Source organism: Oncorhynchus masou, chromosome 32, assembly GCF_036934945.1.
Source record: "Oncorhynchus masou masou isolate Uvic2021 chromosome 32, UVic_Omas_1.1, whole genome shotgun sequence".
Classification (NCBI taxonomy): Eukaryota; Metazoa; Chordata; class Actinopteri; order Salmoniformes; family Salmonidae; genus Oncorhynchus; species Oncorhynchus masou.
In genome coordinates, this window is record NC_088243.1 from 59,883,904 (window position 1) to 59,908,489 (window position 24,586).

Sequence of the window (24,586 nt, forward strand, 5' to 3'; positions counted from 1 at the left end):
ATTGGGACATAAATCTAGCCAGCATATAAGCATTTCAACAGCACAAGCAAACCTACCACCGAAGAAAATACTGGTTATAATAAGTCATTACCCAAACACATATGCTGGTGTGGTAAACTTTATGAAATGGTATTTCTCCAGCTTTCCCCTATAGGAGATTTATGAAGGTGTTTCCTCCCTCTGATGATGGACGGTTGAAGGGATTTCGAATCATGTTAATGGTATACATATTGTAAAGAACGGGAATCATGCTAATGGTATACGTACTGTAATAACAGGAATCACGCTAATGGTATACATACTGTAATAACAGGAATCACGCTAATGGTATACATACTGTAATAACAGGAATCTTGCTAATGGTATACGTACTGTAAAGAACAGGAATTGTGCTAATGGTATACATACTGTAAAGAATGGGAACCATGCTAATGGTATACTGTACATACTGTAAAGAACAGGAATCATGCTAATGGTATACATACTGTAAAGAACAGGAATTATGCTAATGGTATATATACTGTAAAGAACAGGAATTGTGTTAATGGTATACATACTGTAAAGAACAGGAATCATGCTAATGGTATATATACTGTAAAGAACAGGAATCATGCTAATGGTATATATACTGTAAAGAACAGGAATCATGCTAATGGTATATATACTGTAAAGAACAGGAATCATGCTAATGGTATATATACTGTAAAGAACAGGAATCATGCTAATGGTATATATACTGTAAAGAACAGGAATCATGCTAATGGTATATATACTGTAAAGAACAGGAATCATGCTAATGGTATATATACTGTAAAGAACAGGAGGGCCCGCACACTGCTTGTGCTCCCAATTCAATACAGTACACACCTAGTAATAGAGGGCTTAGGCTTCATTCACTTCCAACACTACCAATCTCTGATGGACATAAATAGGGAGGCACTCCTTATTTACAAGCGCTTGTGGCCCAAACACCAGTGTTTTATAGGGGTGAGGACTAAGGGTCATTGATAACAAGCACCGGTTTGTTGGGAGATAATTATTTTCTGTCACCCCACATAAATCACTGTTCTCCGTGAATGAGAATAGAGTGTTAATCAGGTTTGCATGGCCAGCCTCAGAGGGGCTCCTGGTGGAGAGGGGGACCGACTGGGCTGGGTCACAGCACCAGGGGACGGGGGGAGAGAGGCATGGGCCCTCCCTGGGGTCATAATGCTTCTGGTCAAGTCACCACTTCGGGACAGAGCGCACTTGTTGAAACGACTGTTTTCCAGCTCATGTTACATCATCATGAGTAATGACCGTAACACAACACCATGTAACTACTCCGTCAGTGGTCTGACCAATGTCATAACAACTCGAGGTAGACAACTTAACACAACTTTTAGCTAGCTTTTCCATCCAAACATGTTTACACAGCGCACACTCAGGGTTTGGTAGGTTACTTTCTAAGTGTAATCTGTTAGTTACAAGTTACTTGTCCAAAATTGTAATCAGTAACGTAACTTTTGGATTACCCAAACTCAGTAACGTAATCTGATTACATTCTCTTACTTTTAGATTACTTTCCCCTTAAGATGTATTAGAAGAAGACAAAAATGTATATTACCAATTGAACGACATCTGTTGAAGGATAAGTCAATGTTAAGGTTTATGTAGCTGGCCATATTTGAACGTTAAAGTTTACTTTATGGGTTGGTTATGTTGGCTTCTTCTAACCCATTGCTTTCTACTACATATAATAGTACGATTAAATTATATCTTTACATTAAAAACCAAAGTCTATCAGAATTCTAGCCATTTTAATAAATGTTATACCCCTTGATCTTCAAGAATAGGACTTATGGAAGTATAGATTAGCCAATTTGTTTTACCTGAGCATGACCCCAAAACTGAGGACATACAGTATTAACCAGCCCTACTCTATTGTTTATGATTTTGTTGTCATGGAGGACTGATTGGGCTCATTAATTCAAGTCCAAAAATAGATTTAGCAACTACAGATTGCCCCCTTAAGTCTATCAAAAGTGTGCAAGTTTGAGCATGTGTGCATTAGGCCTATGGATTTTTTTTTACCAGCATGAATTAGATTGAGCAGTAAAAGCCCCACTTTTATTCCATAAGCTTGGATCCGCACTGTGCAGCTGTTGCAAGAGCGCATTTTTCACTGGCTGTCCACTGGTTTCAAAAACAATGATTGATAGGCAGCTTAACCTTCTTGAATCTAACCATTATTGGGTTCAAATACACATTTAGATTTGTCAACAGCCATCCACAACAACCACAATCCGTAAAGTGAAAATAGCTAAATGAGAGAGCAGCAGTGTGATTCACATCAATGCGCTATGTAGATATCAATAATAAGTGATATCCGTATCGCCGTAGACTACACCACCACTGTCATCCTGACCTCCAAGTGTTTATTCAAATTGGATAATCTTTGGATGCCGACAGCAGTCGCACCATTGGAAGACAGCTTGGACTGTAGCCTACAAAAGCCTATTCCTTCTCTTTTCCCATGATCCATCAAACACATTAATGTTGGTGTTTCATTATAGTGGTCTCTGACTTGTGGTCAGACTCGCTCAGGTGGAACAAACTTATACTGTTTTCAATGCTGATTTGAATGTCATTAACAGAGAAGTGTCAACTTTTTTCCCCCGCAAACATCCTTTCTGAATTTAAAAGTAATCCTCAGAGTAATCATCTAGTTTTTCAAAAGTATCGGTAATCTGATTACAATATTTTTGCTGCTATTGTAACGGATTACAGTTACCGTTTTTGTGTAATGTGTTACTCCCTCAACCCTGCTCACAATATGAGCTGAAACATTGAAACCATATTAAACAGTGAAAATGTGTCCGACACAGTCCAGTCTCATGGCTAAAGCTCTATTTCTGAGGGGCAGAGCACAATGGCACTAGAAACCCAGGAAGTTAACACCACCCAGACAATACAGCCACAGCATTCAGCACCTTTGATGTAGCTGCTCTGAAAACAGATGTCGTTCTGAACACAAAACAGAACCCTACGCAATCTGGCCCCTTGCCCAAATCGTACTTATTGTTGTGTCTACTTAAGCCATTAAACGGGTTCCACTCCAACGGTGATAGAATCGAGTGTGGCATTGTAAATGCTCCCCAGGAAATGACATGGAGGCCCCGGCACTCTTTCTGTGGACCTGTGCTGTGGGGAGAGAAGTGGCGGGTTTTGAAAGTCCAGATGTATCCTTCCATTATTGTGACGAGAGCATAAAACAGGCTAGGCTTAAGGCAGATCTCGACACACTAGCCAATGGCAAAATAGCCACACTGATGTTGATGGAACATCTGCTGTTGTATTTCAAAAGACATTGTGTCAGTGTGTATGGATTGAGGTATAATGAATCTTATGCCAACCTGAACATTTTTCATGTAACTTTTTTATTTGTACAAGTTAGTCTCATCGAGATAAACATATATTTTGCACATAGTGTACAGCATTTGCTGGCTGTATTGTAGATTGAATGATTGGCTTGTTCACTCTCCTCCATAGACTGTGAGTACGCTAGTGGTGGGAGCGGCTAACGTCACAGGGATCTACTCCTGCGCAGCCCAGAACATACTTGGCACCCGTACACTGAGAACCCCCTTCTATGTGGACGGTAAGTGGGCCAATTTAACGTTACACAACGTGGGGAGTTGATTGAAAGAACAGCATAAGGAAAAATTACAAGCAGAAATGCTTGAGTGGTTTTTATTTTTACGGGCCAGGCATACAGTATAACATATACATGAATTCTCGCTTCCAGTGACTACACGTACGCACTGTAATGAATTGCGAGGCAAGCGAAAGAATGCACTGATTGTACTGTGCAATAAAGAGTGCAGATGGAGGCATTAATTGAAACCATCTTCCTCCGGAGCAGGCAGGCTTCAGGATCGAACGGAAGAGGCAAACATGTCCTGGGCCATATGGTACAGTCTAATACTGCGAGTTTAAAAACAGCTCTGAGCGTACACTGGAGTGCCCGCGGGTCATTTCTCTTCTTCTCGCAGCCTGCCGCTGCATGAATCTTTTTTTATATGCATCTGAACAGTTCCAAATGTTCATGAAATGAAAATTCGATCTAGTCCAGTTATATAATGGTAGGAGAAATCAGCTGTCAGGGCACGCAAGCAGTCATTACGGCGGGAAAAAATGTGAAACCGTAGACGTTTTGAAGTTGAAAACTGATTGATGATAGATTGTAATTGGGAATGGTGGTGACACTATGTTTGGGGACACGGCTAATGATGCCAAACTCCAAGTTTCCGGATGAGAATCAAATCAGTCTCTGGAGGAAGTGCTGCAATGTGCCACCATTCCAGAGGTGGAGATCGAGAGCACTGGAATGCTGCAGAATTGTAATAACAGCTGTCGTCTCTTATGGAACACAGAATGCTTTCCAGTGTTCTGAATAAACAAACTCAGTCTGGCTCCCCGGAGGCCCGGCCCCGGCCTGATTCCTATTGCACTGCTGTAGGCCGAACATCAGCGCTGCTCACCGCACACCGCCAACGTGCTTCCAATTAACAGTGATGAAACAGGAAATAACTGCAAATTCCTGGTGTGGTGATGCGCAGCTTGATGTTTCAGAGATGTTCTTTCCCAGAATAGGACAGCGTCAGTGACTATCTTGCTGAGAGGAGAGGTTTACAGGCAGTAACAAAGATGCTCTTGTATCCCACTTACATACTGTACAATAATCTAACCTGTGCTTATGCATGGTAGTTTTACTAGGCCCCAAATGGGGTGTCCTCCCCCACACAAAAAAATGCTCTAACACTCCTAATGACCTGATGTGTTTTTCCCCTCTCCCCCGCCAGATCACCCTCAGCACCTGGCCATTGAGCCCCAGACTGCCATCGAGGGTGACGACGTCACTCTGACCTGCAGGGGGACTCGGTACCTGTACACAGACCTGCAGTGGAAGGACCCTCAGAACTCCACCATCACCAACAACGTCACGGCCCTGCAGTTCAGCCCCTACTCTATTTCTCTCTCCCTAAGCCTGCACAATGTGTCCAGGAATCACACAGCAGGCTACCAGTGCTGGGCGCACAAGATCCACAACAAGAGAGCTATAGTCAAGACTGTGCTGACTGTGCATGGTGAGGAAGTGACAGAGAGAACATTGCCTGCTGGGTGTTCAATGAGGTCTCTAACAGAACAGTAATTGCACGTTATATGGGTATAACCAAACTCGAAGAATAATAGTTTGTGTAACATCGTATTTAAAAGTGCCTGCTCCTGGATATAAACACGCTCGTGTTTATGAAACCCAGTAGAGAGATGAGTTTGCCTGAGGAAAATCTTGAAAAGAAGAGCGATCGAATTCAGATATGCTTTTGTGATTGAAACAGAGAGGAAGAGGCCGTGGCTGAGACAGAACCTGACCAATCAAGATGTAAACAGCAGCAGCACTCTGACTATGGCCTGCTACGCCCTGGGTGTGCCGCCGCCCTACATCACCTGGTACAAAGACAACCTACCAGTACAGGAGGGTCCAGGTAAGAAATGACTCGGGATTTAGGGGCCCTGGGTTTTCCCTGGTCGGGTACATGATCAAGAAAATCTCCTGGGCCTCCTCATTGCTGAATTGCTCAACCATGTTAGTCATTTTCTCCATAGAATCTGAGCTGTTGACTTCGTGCTGTTGTTCCAGGTATTACCCTGAGGGAGGATGGGGTGCTGACGATCAAGAGAGTGAAGAAAGACGATGAGGGCTTCTACGAGTGTCTGGCCAGCAACGGTGAGGGGAGTGTGAAAGCCAGTGCTGTGGTCACTGTCGTGGGTGAGTCACTACTTTATTTCCATCATAATGAGCTTGACGAGAACCCATGTCATCCTGATAACGATATCCAATGAATCTAACTGCAGTACATTAACCACGTCAGATTCCAATCAACCCTGAGTTTAACCAGCACAGCCACAGCCAGAACACTTCCTTACTGCATGACCAATCACAGTCACAGGAAACCTTTTGGCCATACTGGGCCATGTTTTCTTGTCAACAGTACAAATGGCTCTGGCCAGACTTCAGTATGAGAACTCTCTCTAGAGAGGGAGGCTGCCAAGAGGCTTCCAAGTATGTCCAGTGAATTACTCCACTGGCTTTTATGACTGGGGCTCTTGGAGCTCTAAACGAGGTCCCCACCCATGGGACATGACCTGCAAGGAGTGTGTTAAGAGGTCCCACTCTCAATGACTGTGGGCACAGCAAGGGGAGAAGTCTTCTCGTTAAATAACCATGGGACTGGAAACATGATGACACAGACTGAGGGAGGGGGGGGGGGGGGCAAGGTCATGCGACTGTATTCTGACGACTAGCCCTGGCACCAGACATGAATTCCTGTTCCCCCAAAAATGTCCCATTTTCCTCAACGTCCAACCCCGGTGTCAGCATCATCCGTTAGAGCATGTCCAAAATTAGACAGTTTGCTTCATGCATTGCCAAACCTTTATTTAGGCATTACTCTAAACAAAACTATTTCACAAAATTCCTAAAGATTAAGGAAGGCAGTTTTGAGATGGCTGACTGTGAATGTTGACATGGATAGTTGAGAAAATTAGGGATACGCAGTGGAATGTGTTTCCACTTGTAGTGTGAACACAACATGGCGGAAATGAGTTAATCTAGCAAAAAATGAATAACTGAGAGAAATGCCAGAGTGGACTTTCAAAAAATCAACATTGCAGTGGTGTAATTCACTTCCTTGGATTCACTTAGAGAAATGTACTTTCAAGTACTGGATAAGTAGACCAGTGCCATGTCTTACTCTAATATGTTAAACAAACAAAACCGTTCCTCTATTGTGTACATCCCCATTTATATTTGTTCTCAGTTATCAATTCTTATACATATTTCAAGAATCATCTAAAAAACAATTCCTCGGTGAACAACAGTTGACTAATTGTTCCTGTGGTCTCCTTCCAGGCGATGAGGGGAAGCCCAACATTGAGGTGATCGTCCTGGTGTGTACAGGAGCTGCTGCCACCTTCCTCTGGCTCATGCTCATCCTCTTCATCCGCAAGCTGAGGAAGGTAAACAAGAGATCTCCCTGCAATCACAGCTAGTTCTATGCTCTCTATCTCACTCTTCTTGACTGTGAAGACATTTGAGAGTGGTAACTGTTTGCATACTGCACTGGGGACTTGACTCACCATTCATTTTTTTTTACTTAGTTAATTAAACCATAGCATCATGCCATTTAACAATGTGTAACATGCTCTTCTCAAGACATATTCAAACATCCACACTACTATTTTGAGGTTTTTGTTTGTGAGCTTCAGGAGTGGAGTGCAGTCTCACGATACAGATTTTGTCAACTGCGATCACTGACTCATGTCTCTTGCAAAATGCAGTTCAATTGGGTGGGATAATTTTAGCTTGACGTTTGCGATTTCCACATTTCCTGGCATTGGAAAAAGTGCTGAGATCGTGTTTGTGTGTATGACAAGAAAGTAGAGAACATGCATCAACAGTCCAAAGACAATAGAAATAGGCACATTACAACGACAGTCATGGTAGACCAAAGGCACGGTCATTGTATGGCAAAGTCATGGTATGGCAATGGCACGGTCATGGTATAGCAATGGCACAGAGATTGTAGAGCAATGGCACGGTCATGGTAGAGCAATGGCACGGGATTTGTAGAGCAATGGCATGGTCATGGTAGAGCAATGGCATGGAGATTGTAGAGCAATGGCACGGTCATGGTAGAGCAATGGCACGGCGATTGTAGAGCAATGGCACGGTCATGGTAGAGCAATGGCACGGAGATTGTAGCGCAATGGCACGGTCATGGTAGAGCAATGGCACGGACATAGTAGAGCAATGGCACAGTCATGGTAGAGCAATGGCACGGATATTGTAGAGCAATGGCACGGAAATTGTAGAGCAATGGCACGGACATTGTATAGCAATGGCACGGTCATGGTAGAACAATGGCACGGTCATGGTAGAACAATGGCACAGTCATGGTAGAACACTGGCACGGTCATGGTAGAACAATGGCACGGTCATGGTAGAACAATGGCACGGTCATGGTAGAACAATGGCACGGTCATGGTAGAACACTGGCACGGTCATGGTAGAACACTGGCACGGTCATGGTAGAACACTGGCACGGTCATGGTAGAACACTGGCACGGTCATGGTAGAACAATGGCACGGTCATGGTAGAACACTGGCACAGTCATGGTAGAACACTGGCACGGTCATGGTAGAACAATGGCACGGTCATTGTAGAACACTGGCACGGTCATGGTAGAACAATGGCAAATCCTGTTTGATTTCACATACCTACTGTACACGAGCTCCATCACCATTTTCTTCTGCCTCTCATCTCCCTTCCAGTCTGTGGACTATAAAATGGGTCCATCCATCATCATCGACCCAGACGAGTTTCCTCTGGATGAGCAATGTGAACTCCTGCAGTATGACAGCAGCAAGTGGGAGTTTCCCCGAGACCGCCTCAGACTGGGTGAGTAACTTACTACACCACACAGCACTGGTACGGTCTACGAAGTCCCTCACCATGACGACGCTGTAACTCAAAAGGTCAATACGCACCACGAAGGGGCAACTACTGTAAGTGAATTTATTTGTTCACCATATACTTCACATCAACAGGTTAATGTCATTTTTGACACATCAACAGGTGTCACCCCCCTGTGAAGAGGGTGTAGCTTCGTTACTCATCAGTGACCCTCCGCTGTCACGCAGTCTTAACATTATATATCCCCTGACAGAACGCTTCACAGGTCCAGTCGTCAGAACCTCAGCAGGTTGTTTTAGCCCTTTCCTGCAGTCAATGACCAAAAGTGCCCTCTTTTGCCCTCATGGGTGGAATGTCCGGTCTTTCTATGTCAAACAGTTTTGTTATATTTCGCTCTTCTGTGATGTATAGAAAATGTAATATTGTATTGAAACTCTAAATGTAATACATTTCAACTCTATATCTGACATGGTACAGGAGTATTATTTTGTAAGCCCATAAACATGTGTGTGAGGTGTATACTTTTGTGTCAAAGTAGATTTGTTTCAAAGTAGACCAAGAATCACTCTGTGTGCCCCTGATTTAACACACTGCAGTAAAAGGTTAATTACAGGCCCATATCGCCCCTGACAGGGAACCCAATCTGATTTACTTAACCCACTGGTCTCTCTCTCTCTTGCTCTCTTTCTCTCTTCTCTCTCTTCTCTCTCTCTCAGGCAAAACTCTGGGCCATGGAGCCTTCGGGAAAGTGGTGGAGGCTTCTGCTTTTGGGATCGACAAGCTCTCGACCTGCAAGACTGTGGCTGTCAAAATGCTGAAAGGTATAGGGTAGAGGCGTTATTATCAAGACTTTGATCTGAAAACGTAATACACGCTCATTAACAGCACTCGCGAGTCACTTTGGTTGGGAAACCAGGCTGAAAAGTCATGCAGGTTGTTTCCAGATAACTTCCTTTTGATCCCACCTGGTGGCGATGATACTGATGAAGGTACTCCTCTCCCAATGCACGTGGTCAGCTCCTACGGTAGAAACACTACAGCCGTCGTTCTGAATGTAACAGATGTAAAACAGCCATCTGTCATTTCAGCAGGTTTTTTGGTTTCTCGTGCATGATATGAATTCAAGAACTGTGATGGCACACGTGTGTAGCCAGTTGTAGGCGTGTGATGGCTGCTTCTAACAGACTGTTTGGTCTGAGAGAGACGAAGGCCTTGGTGTCCCTGGTGAGGATGACATTCTGCAGATGTGACAGGAATCAGGAAAGCATTCCACTTGGGTCCAAGATTTTCAGGCGATGAAAAATGTAAACGTGGACGGTACAAATGATGCATCTACAAAATATATGCACGTTAATCCTTATTAAGGTTTATAGACCTGATGTTTTTTAGATACACAAATTGAGATCAACGCCCCCCCCTTCCCCACGTAAGATTTATGGTCACCATAACTTACAGACGCATTTCGCAATCTTTCTAAATCTGGCAGAACATATTTATTCCATCAAAATGGAAACAGCAAAAAGCGGAAGAAGAGAGACTCCAGAAGCAAGAGAAACTGTCCAAGGGATTTGGCCTACTGATCTTAGCAGAGTAAACATTTCAGCCCAACATTACTGGCTGTATCCCCTTAGGGTTGAAGTGGTCAAACTAACTTCCCTCCTGGCTCTGTTGGGGTGGCCAACTCCAACTCTGTAGAGTAATGGGACCATGGATGGACAGTGATGATGTTTTGTGATAGATCTAGCTACATGATAAACCAGACCATTTGTTAGATATTTCCATCAGTGTCACGGCATTAATCATCCCCTTCCATTAATCACAGAGGAACCAAGCTCGCCGGGCTGGCTGTTGCTCCCTGCTCTGCTCCAGGAACCCCAGGTCAAACGTAGTGAAAAGCAGCTCATTTCCCTAAACTGACCCTTCCTACGGGTGGTTTGAGACTCAGCGTCAGTCAGCTCCAGCTTCCAGAGTATGCTGGGACCACTGTGAGGAGCCAACAATAAGACAGAGCAGAAGTACAGACCCAAAACTCAGCTCAACTCTCTATGTTCTCCATTCATTATTTAAATTCAAGTCATTGATTCATGATTAAAATCGACCAAAATCTCTGTCAGAGTAAACCACATCCAGGGAGTCAGTGATGGATAAGAGCAGGAATATTTCGCACTATTTTGTTCAATCGATGTTTTCCTTTTGTTTATCAGTTAGGGACAATATTGTTTGCTAACATTGCTAACTCCAACCACCTGTGGCCAGATGAGCTTTTCAGATAATGAAAGAGAGAGACATTATACAGGCTCATCGGACGCATTAGGCTGCCACCCACCTTTGACTAGTTGCTATTCCACGGTCTTTGAGATCAGCGTAGCGTAGAGGTTGATTTATGGTTGACCGTTAATCTTTGGCGTCGATGGCACCCCAAAAAGGACGAGTCACTTTGATGGTGTTTAGTTTATTTGGTTAAGAATAACCCTCCCTCTGACCTCATAGCATGCCTGACCCAGATATCCGCCTCCTTATATGATGTGTAGACTGGATAAACAACTGAGGGAAAACAACAGCATTATCTGTTCTGTGATCTTAAAAAAAAAAATGAACTTGTATTTAACTAGGCAAGTTAGTTAAGAACAAAGTCTTATTTACAATGACGGCCTACCTCAGCCAAACCCGGACCACGCTGGGCCAATTGTGCGTCGCCCTATGGGACTCCCCATCACAGCCAGATGTGATACAACCTAGAATCGAACCAGGGACTGTAGTGACGCCTCTTGCACTGCGATACATTGCCTGAGACCGCTGTGCCACTCGGGAGCCCTGTTCACAGTCAACAGTTATATTGTCTCTCCATGTGTGCTCCAGGGTTTATTTTGACTGAATGTATGGCTGTGCTTTGGGTTGTATGCGAGAATCTGTTTGAATGTGAGAGAAGGCTGATGTTGATGTTTAAAGTTCTATATATTCCCATGTTGACTTCATTCCTTTCCTGACATTATCTTTGCATGCCGTCTTAACCTTTCACATTGAATGTTCTCATGTCGATGATCATATTTTCTCAAATGAAACATTTCCTGCCTATCTTAAATCTCCTCCACATATGTCAAATCTGTTCTTTATTAAATTTACTGTTTGGTTACCAGACGTCCATGAACGTACATCAGTTGGAGTCATCTTAAACAAAGCGAAATAACTTCAATGAAAATGTAATTTCAAGTCAAAATACATCCACGCTTTTGAGAGGTTGTATGAAACAGTATCCCCGCAATAGGAAATGTATATTTAACCAGCATCCCTCTAAATGGTCTGTGTGTTTGCGTTGTAACAGGAGGAGCTACGACAAATGAGCGCAAGGCTCTGATGTCCGAGCTGAAGATCCTGATCCACATTGGTCATCATCTGAACGTGGTCAACCTGCTGGGAGCCTGCACCAAGCCTGGAGGTGAGCGAGACAGAGGACAGGGTTAACTCTATGGTTAAACTTGGTTAAGCCACAGTGTATGACTTGTGAAGTAAAGGTATAAATTGCTGGCATCTCAGAGAAAATCCATCATGATTTCAACACACTCTTGTCACTGTTTCTGAATCATTACTCGTTAGTCAGTTTCTTTGAATTCTGTGCTTCTTTCTTCTCAGGTCCATTGATGATGATAGTGGAGTACTGCAAATATGGAAACTTGTCAAACTACTTGAGAAGCAAGAGGGCGGATTTCATCGTCTATAAGGTGAATCAGCATCTTCACGGACTGAAGCTTTCAGAAATGATGTTTTCTCATTAAATCCTATACAAAAGCCTTCATCGTTTAGTCTATTTCTCAACCTGATAAGAAAACCCCAGATTGTCAGCAGAGCCACTTTCTAAAGAGACTCAAGCTTAGCGTCTTGTATCTGTTGTGTGTCTCGTCAGAGCCAGGACGGTAAGCTGGTGACGTCGGGGTCGGGCTGTGACCTCAGCGAGCTCATCAAGCGGCGCCTGGAGAGCGTGGCAAGCACCGGAAGCTCGGCCAGCTCCGGCTTTGTGGAAGATAAGAGCTACTGCGACTCAGAGGAAGAGGAGGAAGGTAAAACTAAACGAGCCAACAGTGTCTTCCTTCCCCTCACCTCTGCCCCGCCCTCCCCCGGATTGTTTTCTTCCTGAGCCTGATGGGACATTTCCTCCTCCTGTTCATAATTACAATCGATAGGTCAGAACCACAGGCTGGCACCCGCTGTGCCTGGATGAGAAGGAGGAGTGGAGGAAAAGGCCTCTGACAGAAGTGTTTGTCTGGTCCTGGCGTGTCGGACATTTTGTTTTGTGATGTGTTATTTCTGGTGTGATTAAATGTTTACTCAGGTGGGCTGATGGAAGGAGTCCACTGGGTTCCTCCACAAACCCCCTCCTGCTGTCACACTGCACCGATATCACACGTCTCACCCCACATCTAAAATAACACCAGGCATCCTCTCCTGTCTTTAAAGGATGTTTTTAGTAAGACAGAGACTGTAGGTGGACGAATGAACCGTACTGTACATGACAAAGGGGGTTTCGATGATGGCATGTTGCAGGTTTCTTTGTATGGGAGGCTTACATTAACAATATGGAGTTGATGATCCTGCATGTATACATTTGTATTGTGCAAAATTCATGTGTTACACCACACTAAATAGTGTTTATGAAAATTGTTTGTAGTCATTACCACTTTGTGTTTTGTTTTACCCTCAGAGCCAGAGGATCTGTACAAGAGAGTATTGACAATGGAAGATTTGATTTGCTACAGTTTCCAAGTTGCAAAAGGCATGGAGTTCCTGGCTTCACGCAAGGTATGCACTTCCTCTAGGCAAATTACTGCATCAAAATCAATATGTTTCCAAAAGACAGTCTAATGAGACACAAGTTGCTGTTTTTAAATCAGCTAATACCAGTTTATAAAGCTTTATTCTGTCCAGTTGACTTGAATAAAATGCTGTTGTATTTCGAATGCCGGGGAAGTCATTTTGTTGACCTTTTTTCATTCATAGTAAGCTCTGTTCGCTGTGAGTCTATTGGCATATTGGCTATAATCAGTCTAAAACTCATTCACATTTAAAACTCAGTCACAAGCTCTGGGAGAGCAGATTAGACTCATTAGTGAACCCATTGTTGTAACTATCCCCATTAGAAAGAAGGGCTTAACCTGGATATGAAACACTTCACATCAGAATATCACTGATGACTGTTCCATATGGTTGTCTTAGCTGACATGCACAGGGCCACGAGTGTTTCCTGTAAGGTCACATGGTCAGGAAATAGTCCTGGCTCTAGCCATGCTTTATCCCATTAGGCTGAATCTTAACTTGAGATATCTCCACAGAACTCAAACGTTCATGTAAAGTCATGCATTGATATCAATCCTAATCCAAATGGATGTCTTGTCTTCTTTTCGTTAGTGTATTCATCGTGACCTGGCTGCAAGAAACATCTTACTGTCGGAGAATAATGTTGTGAAGATTTGCGATTTTGGACTGGCCAGAGACATCTACAAAGACCCAGACTACGTTCGCAAAGGAGATGTTAGTAGCTACATACTGTACTTCTATTAATCTGACATAATAAGTACATTATATATGTGATGAAATGTGCCATTGACTTGACGATTACCGCCTGGTTGTGTGAGAGAAACCAGAGACTGTAACTTGACTACCATCATTCAAAAATGACTTGGCAAAAACTATAGCGCCTTCAGAAAGTATTCATACCCCTTGACTTATTCCATATTTTGTTACAGCCTGAATTCAAAATGGATTCAGTTGTTTTTTTCTCTCACCCATCTACACACAATATCCCATAATGACGAAGTGGAAACATGTTTTTAGATATGTTTGGAAATTTCTTAAAAATGTATTAAGAAGTACAGAAATATCGCATTTACATAAGCATTCAGAAACCTGAGTCAACACATGTTAGAATTGCCTTTGGCGGCGATTAGAGCTTTGCACACCTGGATTGTACAATATATGCCCATTATTCTTTTAAAAATTATTCAAGCTCTGACAAATCTGTTGTTGATCATTGCTAGACAACCATTTTCAAGTCTTGCCATAGATCTTCAAGCAGATTTAAGTAAAGACTGTAACTCGGCCACTTAGGAAAATTCACTGTCTACTTGGTAAGCAACTCCAGTGTAGATTTGGCCTTGTGTTTTAGGTTATTGTCCTGCTGAAAGGTAATCTCAGGAATTGTGAAAAACTGAGTTTAAATGTATTTGGCTAAGGTGAATGTAAACTTCCGACTTCAACTGTTTGTGTGGTGTACAGAGATGAGGAAGTCATTCAAAAATCACGTTAAACAATATTATTGCACACAGAGTGAGTCCATACAACTTATGTGACTTGTTAAGCAAATTTTTACTCCCAAACTTATTTAGGCTTGCCGTAACAAAGGGCTTGAATACTTATTGACTCAAGACATTTCAGCTTTTCCTTTTTCATACATTTTGACATTATGGGGTATTGTGTGTAGTAGGCCAGTGACCAAAAAATCTCAATTGATTCCATTTTAAATTCAGGCTGTAACACAACAAAATGTGAGAAAGTAATGGTGTGAATTCTTTCTGAGGGCAAAGACAGACTGAATAAATGCAATAGTTCTGAGACATGCCAGATATTCTGAGCAGATTTCAGTGTTTGTCTGAATACGGAATAAACGTGTCTGTCTGCATAGACTAGAGGATGTTTTGGTGGTTGAGGATGTGTGATAGAACTACGGCATGAGGGCATGTATAGTACTTCACTCAACTCAAGCCCTTCTGCTTCTCAGATGTGACAGGTCGGTTGTTGATGGTATTAGTGAGAGAGCCAGTCACACAGGTGAGATGAGATACCGATTTAAAAGAGCTGTCGTCTCTTATCTCCATCTCTCTCTCTCCCCCCCACAGTCCAGACTGCCCCTCAAGTGGATGGCGCCAGAGGCCATTTTTGACAAGATCTACACCACTCAGAGCGATGTGTGGTCCTTTGGAGTCCTAATGTGGGAGATTTTCTCTCTGGGTAAATATACAGACCTTTAGTCCTGACCAGGAATGACTCACTATGCCTTATAGTCCCTCACCTCCTCACCTGACCTCCCCATTAGCAGGATTAATGAGCAGAAATGAACAAACATCTGTGCACATTTCACAACGCAGCCATGTGGAACAATACAGACTTATTCAATGCAGATTTCCTCCGTTGTGTAGGTCCTTATCTCAAATCACATCTACAAGGACTATTGTTTTAGGACTTGTCATGAAACTACAGATTTGGACTGCTTCCATGCTCACTGCCCTACAACTTACTTATTTCAGAGAAATTATATTATGCTAAATGTGTTTTTGTTATTTCTCAGTAAACATTACTGCTTAGAATGTTTTATTTTTTTAATGAAATAGTCTCCAAGAAGCTTTTTTTAATGTGTAATCTTACAATCTTGCACACAGTGTGCAGTATCCCTTCCATAGAAGGGAGAAGTTTCTGTCTGTCATCAGCCAGCGATGTTCAGTGAGGAGTCTCCAGTCAGCTAGCCAGTTGAGGCAAGGTGCCCCCAGCCATGCAGCTCCTCCAGATGTACTGGGTCATAACTGTCTCCTGCTACTGCGTAATTGTGCCTCTGGGATAAAACGGGCCTGCATTGTCAGCTTGAGAGAACAATTTTCATGCTGCTCGTGCTTTAAACATTAGTGAACTTCCACTGTGAATTCTATCACAGGCAAAGGGCCGTTAAAAAGAAAGAATACCTTCCATTTAAGCCGGCCGTTCCCTTCCCAGCTGGCAATGCAAACGCGCTGTAACCAAGCAGCCAATCAATGTAAATGTTTGCCCCTGCGGTGAAACCACTGCAACCTTTGAGACGCCATTGAATGTGGGTTCATGACTGTCTTTGCACCGTGCAACAAAGCAGAGACCAAGCTGTTCTAGAGCAAGACTCCACATGACATATTGTATGATCAAATGTCACCATAGGCAGCAAGGACAACATTCAGAGTAAATGTTAGGAAAGTGTAAGGAAAGAACAGCACATTGATGCAGGGCTTGAGGTTTGATTGTGCTGCTACGTTTGAACCTCTGCCATGAAGCCAATCACCCAGGAGGACTTGGGTCAACAACAAAAAAAGGGTGTGAAATGTGAACTACCTCAAGACATGGGGTACACTTGTTCTCACTCTCACTCTCACTCTCTCTCTCTCTTTCTTTATCTCTCCCTTTCTCTCTTTCTCTCTCATGCTCTCTCTATCTCTCTCTCTATCTCTCTCATGCTTTCTCTTTATCTCTCTCTCTCATGCTCTCTCTATCTCTCTCTCTTTCTCTCTCATGCTCTCTCTCTCTCTTTCTCGCTCTCTGTTTCTCTCACTCTCTCTCTCTCTCTTTATCACTCCCTTTCTCTCTTTATCTCTCTCATGCTCTCTCTATCTCTCTCATGCTTTCTCTTTATCTCTCTCTCATGCTCTCTTTCTCTCTCATGCTCTCACTCTCTTTCTCGCTCTCTGTTTCTCTCACTCTCTCTCTCTGTTTCTCTCTCGCATGCTCTCTCTCTTTCTCTCTCTCTCATGCTCTCTCTCTCTCGCATGCTCTCTCTCATGCTCTCTTTATCTGTCTCCTACTCTCACACATGCTCTCTCTCTCTCTCTCTCTCTCTCTCTCTCACACATGCTCCCTCTTTATCTCTCTCTCACACACACTCTCTCTCTCCCTTTGCTCACTGTCTCTCTCTCTTTCTCCCGTAACCTTTCTTTGTCACAACCACACACTCTGTTTGGACCCCAGGAAGAGTTGCTGCTGCCTTGGCAACAGCTTATGGGCATCTTAATAAAATACAAGAAAGAAAATACTAAATACCCACAGACACATATACAGTGCCTTCACATAACCACTCACACATCTGGGTGGTGTTAACATGGTCTCAGAAAGATCAATTAGGACACGAAACGACTGCAAAAAAATTACAAACACTCAGTCTGGCAACCTGATAGGTGTCTGAAGGTCAAAGGTTTGCTCCAGTCCCAAGGTGCTGGCATATGCATATGGAGACGTGACCTGCTGTATAGCAGCTTGAGTTTTGTCTTGTGGTTTAGGATTTCCACCTCTTGTTTGTTTTAGGTGCCAAACCATCAACTACACCCCTGTTTCTGTGTTAGACATGAGTTACGCGGTAATCAACCTATTTGTTTGCCATGATTGGTTGATGTGATGAAAAGAAAAAGGGCGTTCTAGCAGGCGTTACCGCCTCCTAAGACTGCTTGTTAATATCGACATCATGCCCTGGAGATTTACAGTTGGGCAAAAAAGTATTTAGTCAGCCACCAATTGTGCAAGTTCTCCCACTTAAAAAGATGAGAGAGGCCTGTAATTTTCATCATAGGTACACTTCAACTATGACAGACAAAATTAGAAAAAAAATCCAGAAAATCACATTTTTTATGAATTTATTTGCAAATTATGATGGAAAATAAGTATTTGGTCAATAACAAAAGTTTATCTCAATACTTTGTTATATACCCTTTGTTGGCAATGACAGAGGTCAAATGTTTTCTGTACGTCTTCACAAGGTTTTCACACACTGTTGCTGATATTTTGGCCCATTCCTCCATGCAGATCTCCTCTAGAGCAGTGATGTTTTGGGGCTGTTGCTGGGCAACACGGACTTTCAACTCCGAAGATTTTCTATGGCGTTGAGATCTGGAGACTGGCTAGGCCACTCCAGGACCTTGAAATGCTTCTTACAAAGCCACTCCTTCGTTGCCCAGGCGGTGTGTTTGGGATCATTGTCATGCTGAAAGACCCAGCCACATTTCATCTTCAATGCCCTTGCTGATGGAAGGAGGTTTTCACACAAAATCTCACGATACATGGCCCCATTCATTATTTCCTTTACACGGATCAGTCGTCCTGGTCCCTTTGCAGAAAAACAGCCCCAAAGCATGATGTTTCCACCCCCATGCTTCACAGTAGGTATGGTGATATTTGGATGCAACTCAGCATTCTTTGTCCTCCAAACACGACGAGTTGAGTTTTTACCAAAAAGTTACATTTTGGTTTCATCTGACCATATGACATTCTCCCAATCTTCTTCTGGATCATCCAAATGCTCTCTAGCAAACTTCAGACGGGCCTGGACATGTACTGGCTTAAGCAGGGGGACACGTCTGGCACTGCAGGATTTGAGTCCCTGGCGGCGTAGTGTGTTACTGATGGTAGGCTTTGTTACTTTGGTCCCAGCTCTCTGCAGGTCATTCACTAGGTCCCCCCGTGTGGTTCTGGGATTTTTGCTCACCTTTCTTGTGATCATTTTGACCCCACCGGGTGAGATCTTGCGTGGAGCCCCAGATTGAGGGAGATTATCAGTGGTCTTGTATGTCTTCCATTTCCTAATAATTGCTCCCACAGTTGATTTCTTCAAACCAAGCTGCTTACCTATTGCAGATTCAGTCTTCCCAGCCATTATCTCTAGATGTTATTCAATGTTTCATATCATTGCCCATGTGTAAGGTCAATCAGTTGATTTTGAAGCAGTGTTTATGTGTCTGATAACAGTGCTTTCTTCTCTCATCTTTGTAAAGTATCCAATCCTCTCTGTGTGGGAGATTGAAGTTTCTGATAACCCTGCACTTCTCTCTCGCTCTCCCTTTCCCAGGTGCCTCTCCATATCCTGGCTTACACATCGACGAGGAGTTCTGCTGCCGACTGAAGGAAGGGACCAGGATGAGAGCTCCGGAATACTCCTCCTCTGAGATGTAAGGATCAAGCAATCATTGCTTCCCCATTACTTAACTTACAAACCCCATCTCATCATCTAACTCAGGCTTTAAAAAGTAATGCCCTTGCAGTTTGAAGAGTGGCCCATGTCAAAAAGTTCATCATAAATGCTATAGCTCTCTTACCTCTTGCCTGTGCATAATACACTGAGCCAGACACAGGGCAATAAGAGCCAAAGGGCGGGACACTCCCTCCCTTGTCCACACAAGGGGGCTCTGAAGCAGGGCAGAGGTGGACGCTGCTGCTGAAACAGAATATCTTTGGGGGAGTCTCGTGGGGTTTCTCCTGGCCCTGTGGTATCAGTGCTGTTTGTCTAGCAGGGAGGTGGACTGGATAGGGAGAGCTAGGGTTGTTGTTGCCTTTAGGTGACTGGGTGGCTTCTCAGCAGGGGACTCTGTCTGGGGCTCTCGCTCACTGTCCCAGGCTGCGGCATATGTCTGAGTCTGCAATAGGGACCTCTTGCTCTCACTTCCTGAGCTCTGCTGTTAATCTCCCATTCAGCTGTGTGTGTGTGTGTGTGTGTGTGTGTGTGTGTGTGTGTGTGTGTGTGTGTGTGTGTGTGTGTGTGTGTGTGTGTGTGTGTGTGTGTGTGTGTGTGTGTGTGTGTGTGTGTGTGTGAGTGTGTGAGTGTGTGAGTGAGTGAGTGAGTGAGTGAGTGTGTGTGTGTGTGTGTGTGTGTGTGTGTGCGTGCGTGCGTGCATAGGGTTTGGTTTTCATTTGTGACAGGGCATAGTGGAGTCAAACTTCCTCTGTCTTATTCATTTGTAATTGATAAATGTTGTCCAGAATTGTTTTAAACATCTTGTGCCAACTGGAACCAAGCTAATGGATATATCACCAATACCTGGGAGATGGTGATTGGAGATGACCAGCAAAATATGAACCAGACTGGAGTCTTAAGCCGATGTCACACAAAGCAATCTGGAGGCAATTTATGTTGCTTGCAACAAAGCTGCATTTGGGTTGCTCTGTGTGTCACCCCCCCCCCCCCCGAAATTGCCTGAAACTTAGTTGCATTGCATCGCAAGTGATGGAAATCAATTCTATTTCACGTAACTGACTGTATGCAATGTCTAATCAGTGTGCAGAAAAAGGTTTACGTCGACTCGTCATGTCGTTCCATCCAGTTGTCAGTGCCGCTACAAATCGCGACAAATGAGAGAGACATGGCAAATGGGAAATGTATAAACAATTCCAGACACCATGGCTAGTCATGGTTTTGTACATGGTCTGGCAGTCAATAAATCCCAGACCTTTCTTTGTCCAGTTTCAACTGAAATTGTCCAACATGAACTGGCCTAGCTAGCTAGCTTAGCTCGTCGCTACCTTGGTTAGCTTGCCAGCTATCTTGGTAAAGCATGATTGGCAAATAGGCAACATTTTGGCTAGCTAGCTAAATTGCACAGCCAGCATTTTGTCTATCGATGCTGTTAAAATTACCAAACGTTTGGATAAATAAATAATTTATGTAAACCATGATGTGACATTTGACAGGATTAGAAGTTGAATGTAATTTCAATTGCATTTGAATTGATATGTGTATCAGCAAAGTTGCTTGAGATGATGTCACTTGCAACTTGCATCTGCAACAGAAATTGCATCCACATTGCTTCATGTGACACAGGCCTTAGAGAGTGGGGACGCGAACAGAAGCAAATGTCAGCTCGGTAGATCCAGAGTCAGACCCACTGGTGCCAAGTTCCTCTCTCTAAGATACTTTCCATTCTGGTTCAAAGCAAAGCCTTCCATTGACAGAATGAAGATATAGAGAACACATGCTCATGCTAAGGAACCATGATGTAAAACCTGCCTCTTGTCTGAGATAAACACAAGACCCGCTGATATCACTTTAAATGGCAAGCAGAGGAGCGGTACACGCTAGTCTACAGGGGTAATACCCTGTCTCCAACACTGCTCCTCAGAGCCTCCCAGGCCTGACGTTGTTCAGGTGTGTGGGAGGCTGGGATCCAGAGGCTCTGACCCTGACCTTGATCCCATGGATAATGAAGGGGACCAAGTGCCGGGCGATACAGGGCGGTATATCTACGCTGCTGCTGGTGCACCGGCTCATCAGGAATGTGACCATCGGCTTAAAAGATCGATAGATTGATAGTCCAACGCGATCTGAGGCATCCTCAAGAATGCTCCTCAAGACGCGGGAATAGAGAAAAACGATGTCAACCTCCCAACATCCCACAGCTGTCCTGCCAGAAAAGAGTAGTGGACTAAGGAATTGCGACCACCACAATGGTCCCCCTCGACAAAGTATTCCTTGAAGAGACAGTAGAGGGGGAACCAATTTATTCCCCTTACGCAGCAGAGAGGAAGCTGGGTTGAAATACATTGCTGTCTACATCTCCTCTTGATGTGTGGCCCATGTGGGCCATGGTGGTCTGCTCTGGGCTTCCATCCTGTCACTTTGAGGATGTTAGGAGTCCCTCCACCTGGCCAAGGACACTCATTAACATGGGAATCACAGCCCAGAAACCCGGTCGTTTCTCTAGCCAATCTCCACTGCACCGAGAGGAGAGGAGGAGTCTTGTCAAGCCAAGGTCTAGGTTCCCTGATTGCAAACACAGATGGAGAGGGCAAAAGACGGAGGATGTAATGAACCATCTGCTTTTTACCGGAATTTTCTCCAAAATCCAAATTGACTCAATCTGGTGCCAATCAGAGGAACATAATGGAGCTAATGGGCACCTGGCTCTGTTTACGTAAGGGCCTCTGTTTGGAGGCTGCGCTCCATAGTAAGAAACAGGCTAGGGATCCATCATCACCCCTGACTGTAGGGTTTGATTTAAACAGCAGCCTGCACTCCATCTCTGAATTCCTACACGGCCAAGTCCGGCCATTATTACAGGCCACTGCTGCAGTGGAAACACAGCACATAACGGCCCTGAGTCTTCCCATATGGGCAGCGAGGCTGACAGCTCGTCAAAGACCAGAGGGGGTGCTCTGAGCATTCCTAATGTTCACACCAAGACCTGGAGGGAATGAGATACAGCCCCAGAGACCAGATTATCCTTGGAAAATGAAATATTGGATATACGAGTATTTTAGATGACAGTTGATTTGGGTGGAAGCCAGCTACAGGTCATCTCTGGTGTCAGTCAGCCTCCACACACACAGGGTCTCTCTGGTGGAGTGCAGGTTGTTGCTAAAGTCAAAGCACTCTCTTTGTAAAAGATTGAATGCTATTTGCCTTTTGGGTAAATGTCTGCTTCTCACCAAAGCACAGCGGAGTGAAACTTAGCAGTGCATGGCCATCTGCATTATGCCAAATTCATCACCATCAGGCAGGGGTCATTACCAACCCATATAGATTTCTACGATTACCATATTATTACCATCATTTATTTGTATATTGCTCAACATAGCTATACAGTGTGTCTGTGTTATCAGAATGTGAATATGAGCCAGAATAATGACATGATGTGTATTTCTCCTCAGATACCAGACCATGTTGGACTGCTGGCAGGGCGAGTCAGGAGACCGGCCAACCTTCACTGAGCTGGTGGAGAGACTAGGAGACCTGCTACAGGCCAGTGTACAGCAGGTAAGATCCACATGGCTTTGTTTTAATACTTTAATATCTATTCCTTCTGCCCGTGAGGTTATCAGTAGTCTGAAATGACTGAATAGGTGAAGGTGGTGGTGAAGACCAGGTTCAAGGTGATCTGGAAATCAGAGGTCAGCAGGGTTGTGGATAGGGCCTTGCCCAGGGGTGAAGGTAGATGTAATATCTGCCAGGTACAGGACCTCCAATGTGGGTGTGCACTAAACATTTTTAATGGGCCTAATAGTAAACGCATGTCATTTAGAGCTAGAATCCTTAGTTGCTACATCCATTTTTGGACGTAATGATATACAGCGCATTCGGAAAGTATTCAGACCCCTTGACTTTTTCCACATTTTGTTACGTTACAGCCTTATTCTAAAATGTATTAAATATTTTTTTTCCCTCATGAAATCTACCATTTTTGCAAATGTATACAAAAATACAAAACTGAAATATTACATTTACGTAAGTACTCAAACCCTTTAATCAGTACTTTGTTGAAGCACCTTTGGCAGCAATTACAGCCTCGAGTCTTCTTGGGTATGACGCTGCAAGCTTGGCACACTGATATTTGGGTAGTGTGATAGAAAAAGTACATATTTACCTGATTTGTTTGATATTAATAGTTAGCAATTAATACTTAACAAATAGGATGATATTTCTGTCCTGTTAGTGTCTGTGTTTTATGATATCCACTCTAGTTCCCTGCAGCTAATCTGGGCGTATGGTCACTGGAGGTGGCTTGAGCTGAAAAATTATTTAAAGACTGCATTACGTAGACAAGAATGTGTTTCACTAGAGATAGCTTAGGAGTAGAACAATCCCTCATTGTCTCAAAATCATCCTTGCATCTGGGAAACTAAGCCAGGGTGGGGTTAAGACAACAATCCACGTGCAGATAACGACATGATGAACCCAGAGTGGCTTATGATGATGATCCTTGGTCTGCATGAGGGGGGTTGAACCAACTGTGGCTGAGCATTATTAGTGTCGGCTATATAAAGTACTCTGCATTTGTGTGAAGGTTAGGTTACTCGGTCCAACACTCAAGGTCGGGGGGTCGACCAGACTCATTATAGCAATAGTTAATCAATATTAAATAAGATGATTGTTTGACAAAATGACCAAGTCTTTCTCAGGACTGAATTTCCACAACAGGAGTTTGTCCAATTCTTCTCTGCAAATCCTCTCAAGCTCTGTCAGGTTGTATGGGGAGCGTCGCGGCGCAGCTATTTTCAGGTCTCTACATAGATGTTAGATTGGGTTCAAGTACGGGCTGTGGCTGGGCCACTCAAAGACATTCAGAGAATGGTCCCAAAGCCACTCCTGTTGTTGTCTTGGCTGTGTGCTTAGGGTTGTTGTCCTGTTGGAAGGTGAACCTTCGCCCCAGTCTGAGATCCTGAGTGCTCTAGAGCAGGTTTTCATCAAGAATCTCTCTGTACTTTGCTCCGTTCATTTTTCCCTCAATCCTGCCAAGTCTCTTAGTCCCTGCCACTGCAAAGCATCCCCACAGCATGATGCTGCCACCACCATGCTTCACTGTAGGGATGGTGCCATGTTTCCTCCAGACGTGACGCTTGGCATTCAGGCCAAAGAGTTCAATATTGGTTTCATCAGACCAGGGAATCTTGTTTGTCATGGTCTGAGAATCCTTTAGGTTCCTTTTGGCAAACTTCATGCGGGCTGTGATGTGCCTTTTACTGAGGAGTGGCTTCCATCTGGCCACTTTACCATAAAGGCCTGATTGGTGGGGTGCTGCAAAGAGGTT

General features: G+C 43.9%; 1 protein-coding gene across 1 annotated transcript in view; it reads left to right on the top strand.

Moving 5' to 3' along the window:
- Positions 1-24,586, top strand: part of LOC135526343 (vascular endothelial growth factor receptor kdr-like) — a 75,267-nt gene that overhangs the window by 34,018 nt on the left and 16,663 nt on the right. Inside the window, exons 12-26 of the mRNA XM_064954650.1 lie at positions 3,532-3,640; positions 4,845-5,129; positions 5,382-5,528; positions 5,684-5,812; positions 6,956-7,062; positions 8,378-8,504; positions 9,236-9,340; positions 11,842-11,955; positions 12,150-12,238; positions 12,421-12,574; positions 13,216-13,313; positions 13,920-14,042; positions 15,407-15,518; positions 19,138-19,237; positions 22,710-22,815. Of these exons, the coding sequence (XP_064810722.1) occupies positions 3,532-3,640; positions 4,845-5,129; positions 5,382-5,528; positions 5,684-5,812; positions 6,956-7,062; positions 8,378-8,504; positions 9,236-9,340; positions 11,842-11,955; positions 12,150-12,238; positions 12,421-12,574; positions 13,216-13,313; positions 13,920-14,042; positions 15,407-15,518; positions 19,138-19,237; positions 22,710-22,815 (1,905 nt within the window). The remainder of the gene's footprint in view (positions 1-3,531; positions 3,641-4,844; positions 5,130-5,381; positions 5,529-5,683; positions 5,813-6,955; positions 7,063-8,377; positions 8,505-9,235; positions 9,341-11,841; positions 11,956-12,149; positions 12,239-12,420; positions 12,575-13,215; positions 13,314-13,919; positions 14,043-15,406; positions 15,519-19,137; positions 19,238-22,709; positions 22,816-24,586) is intronic.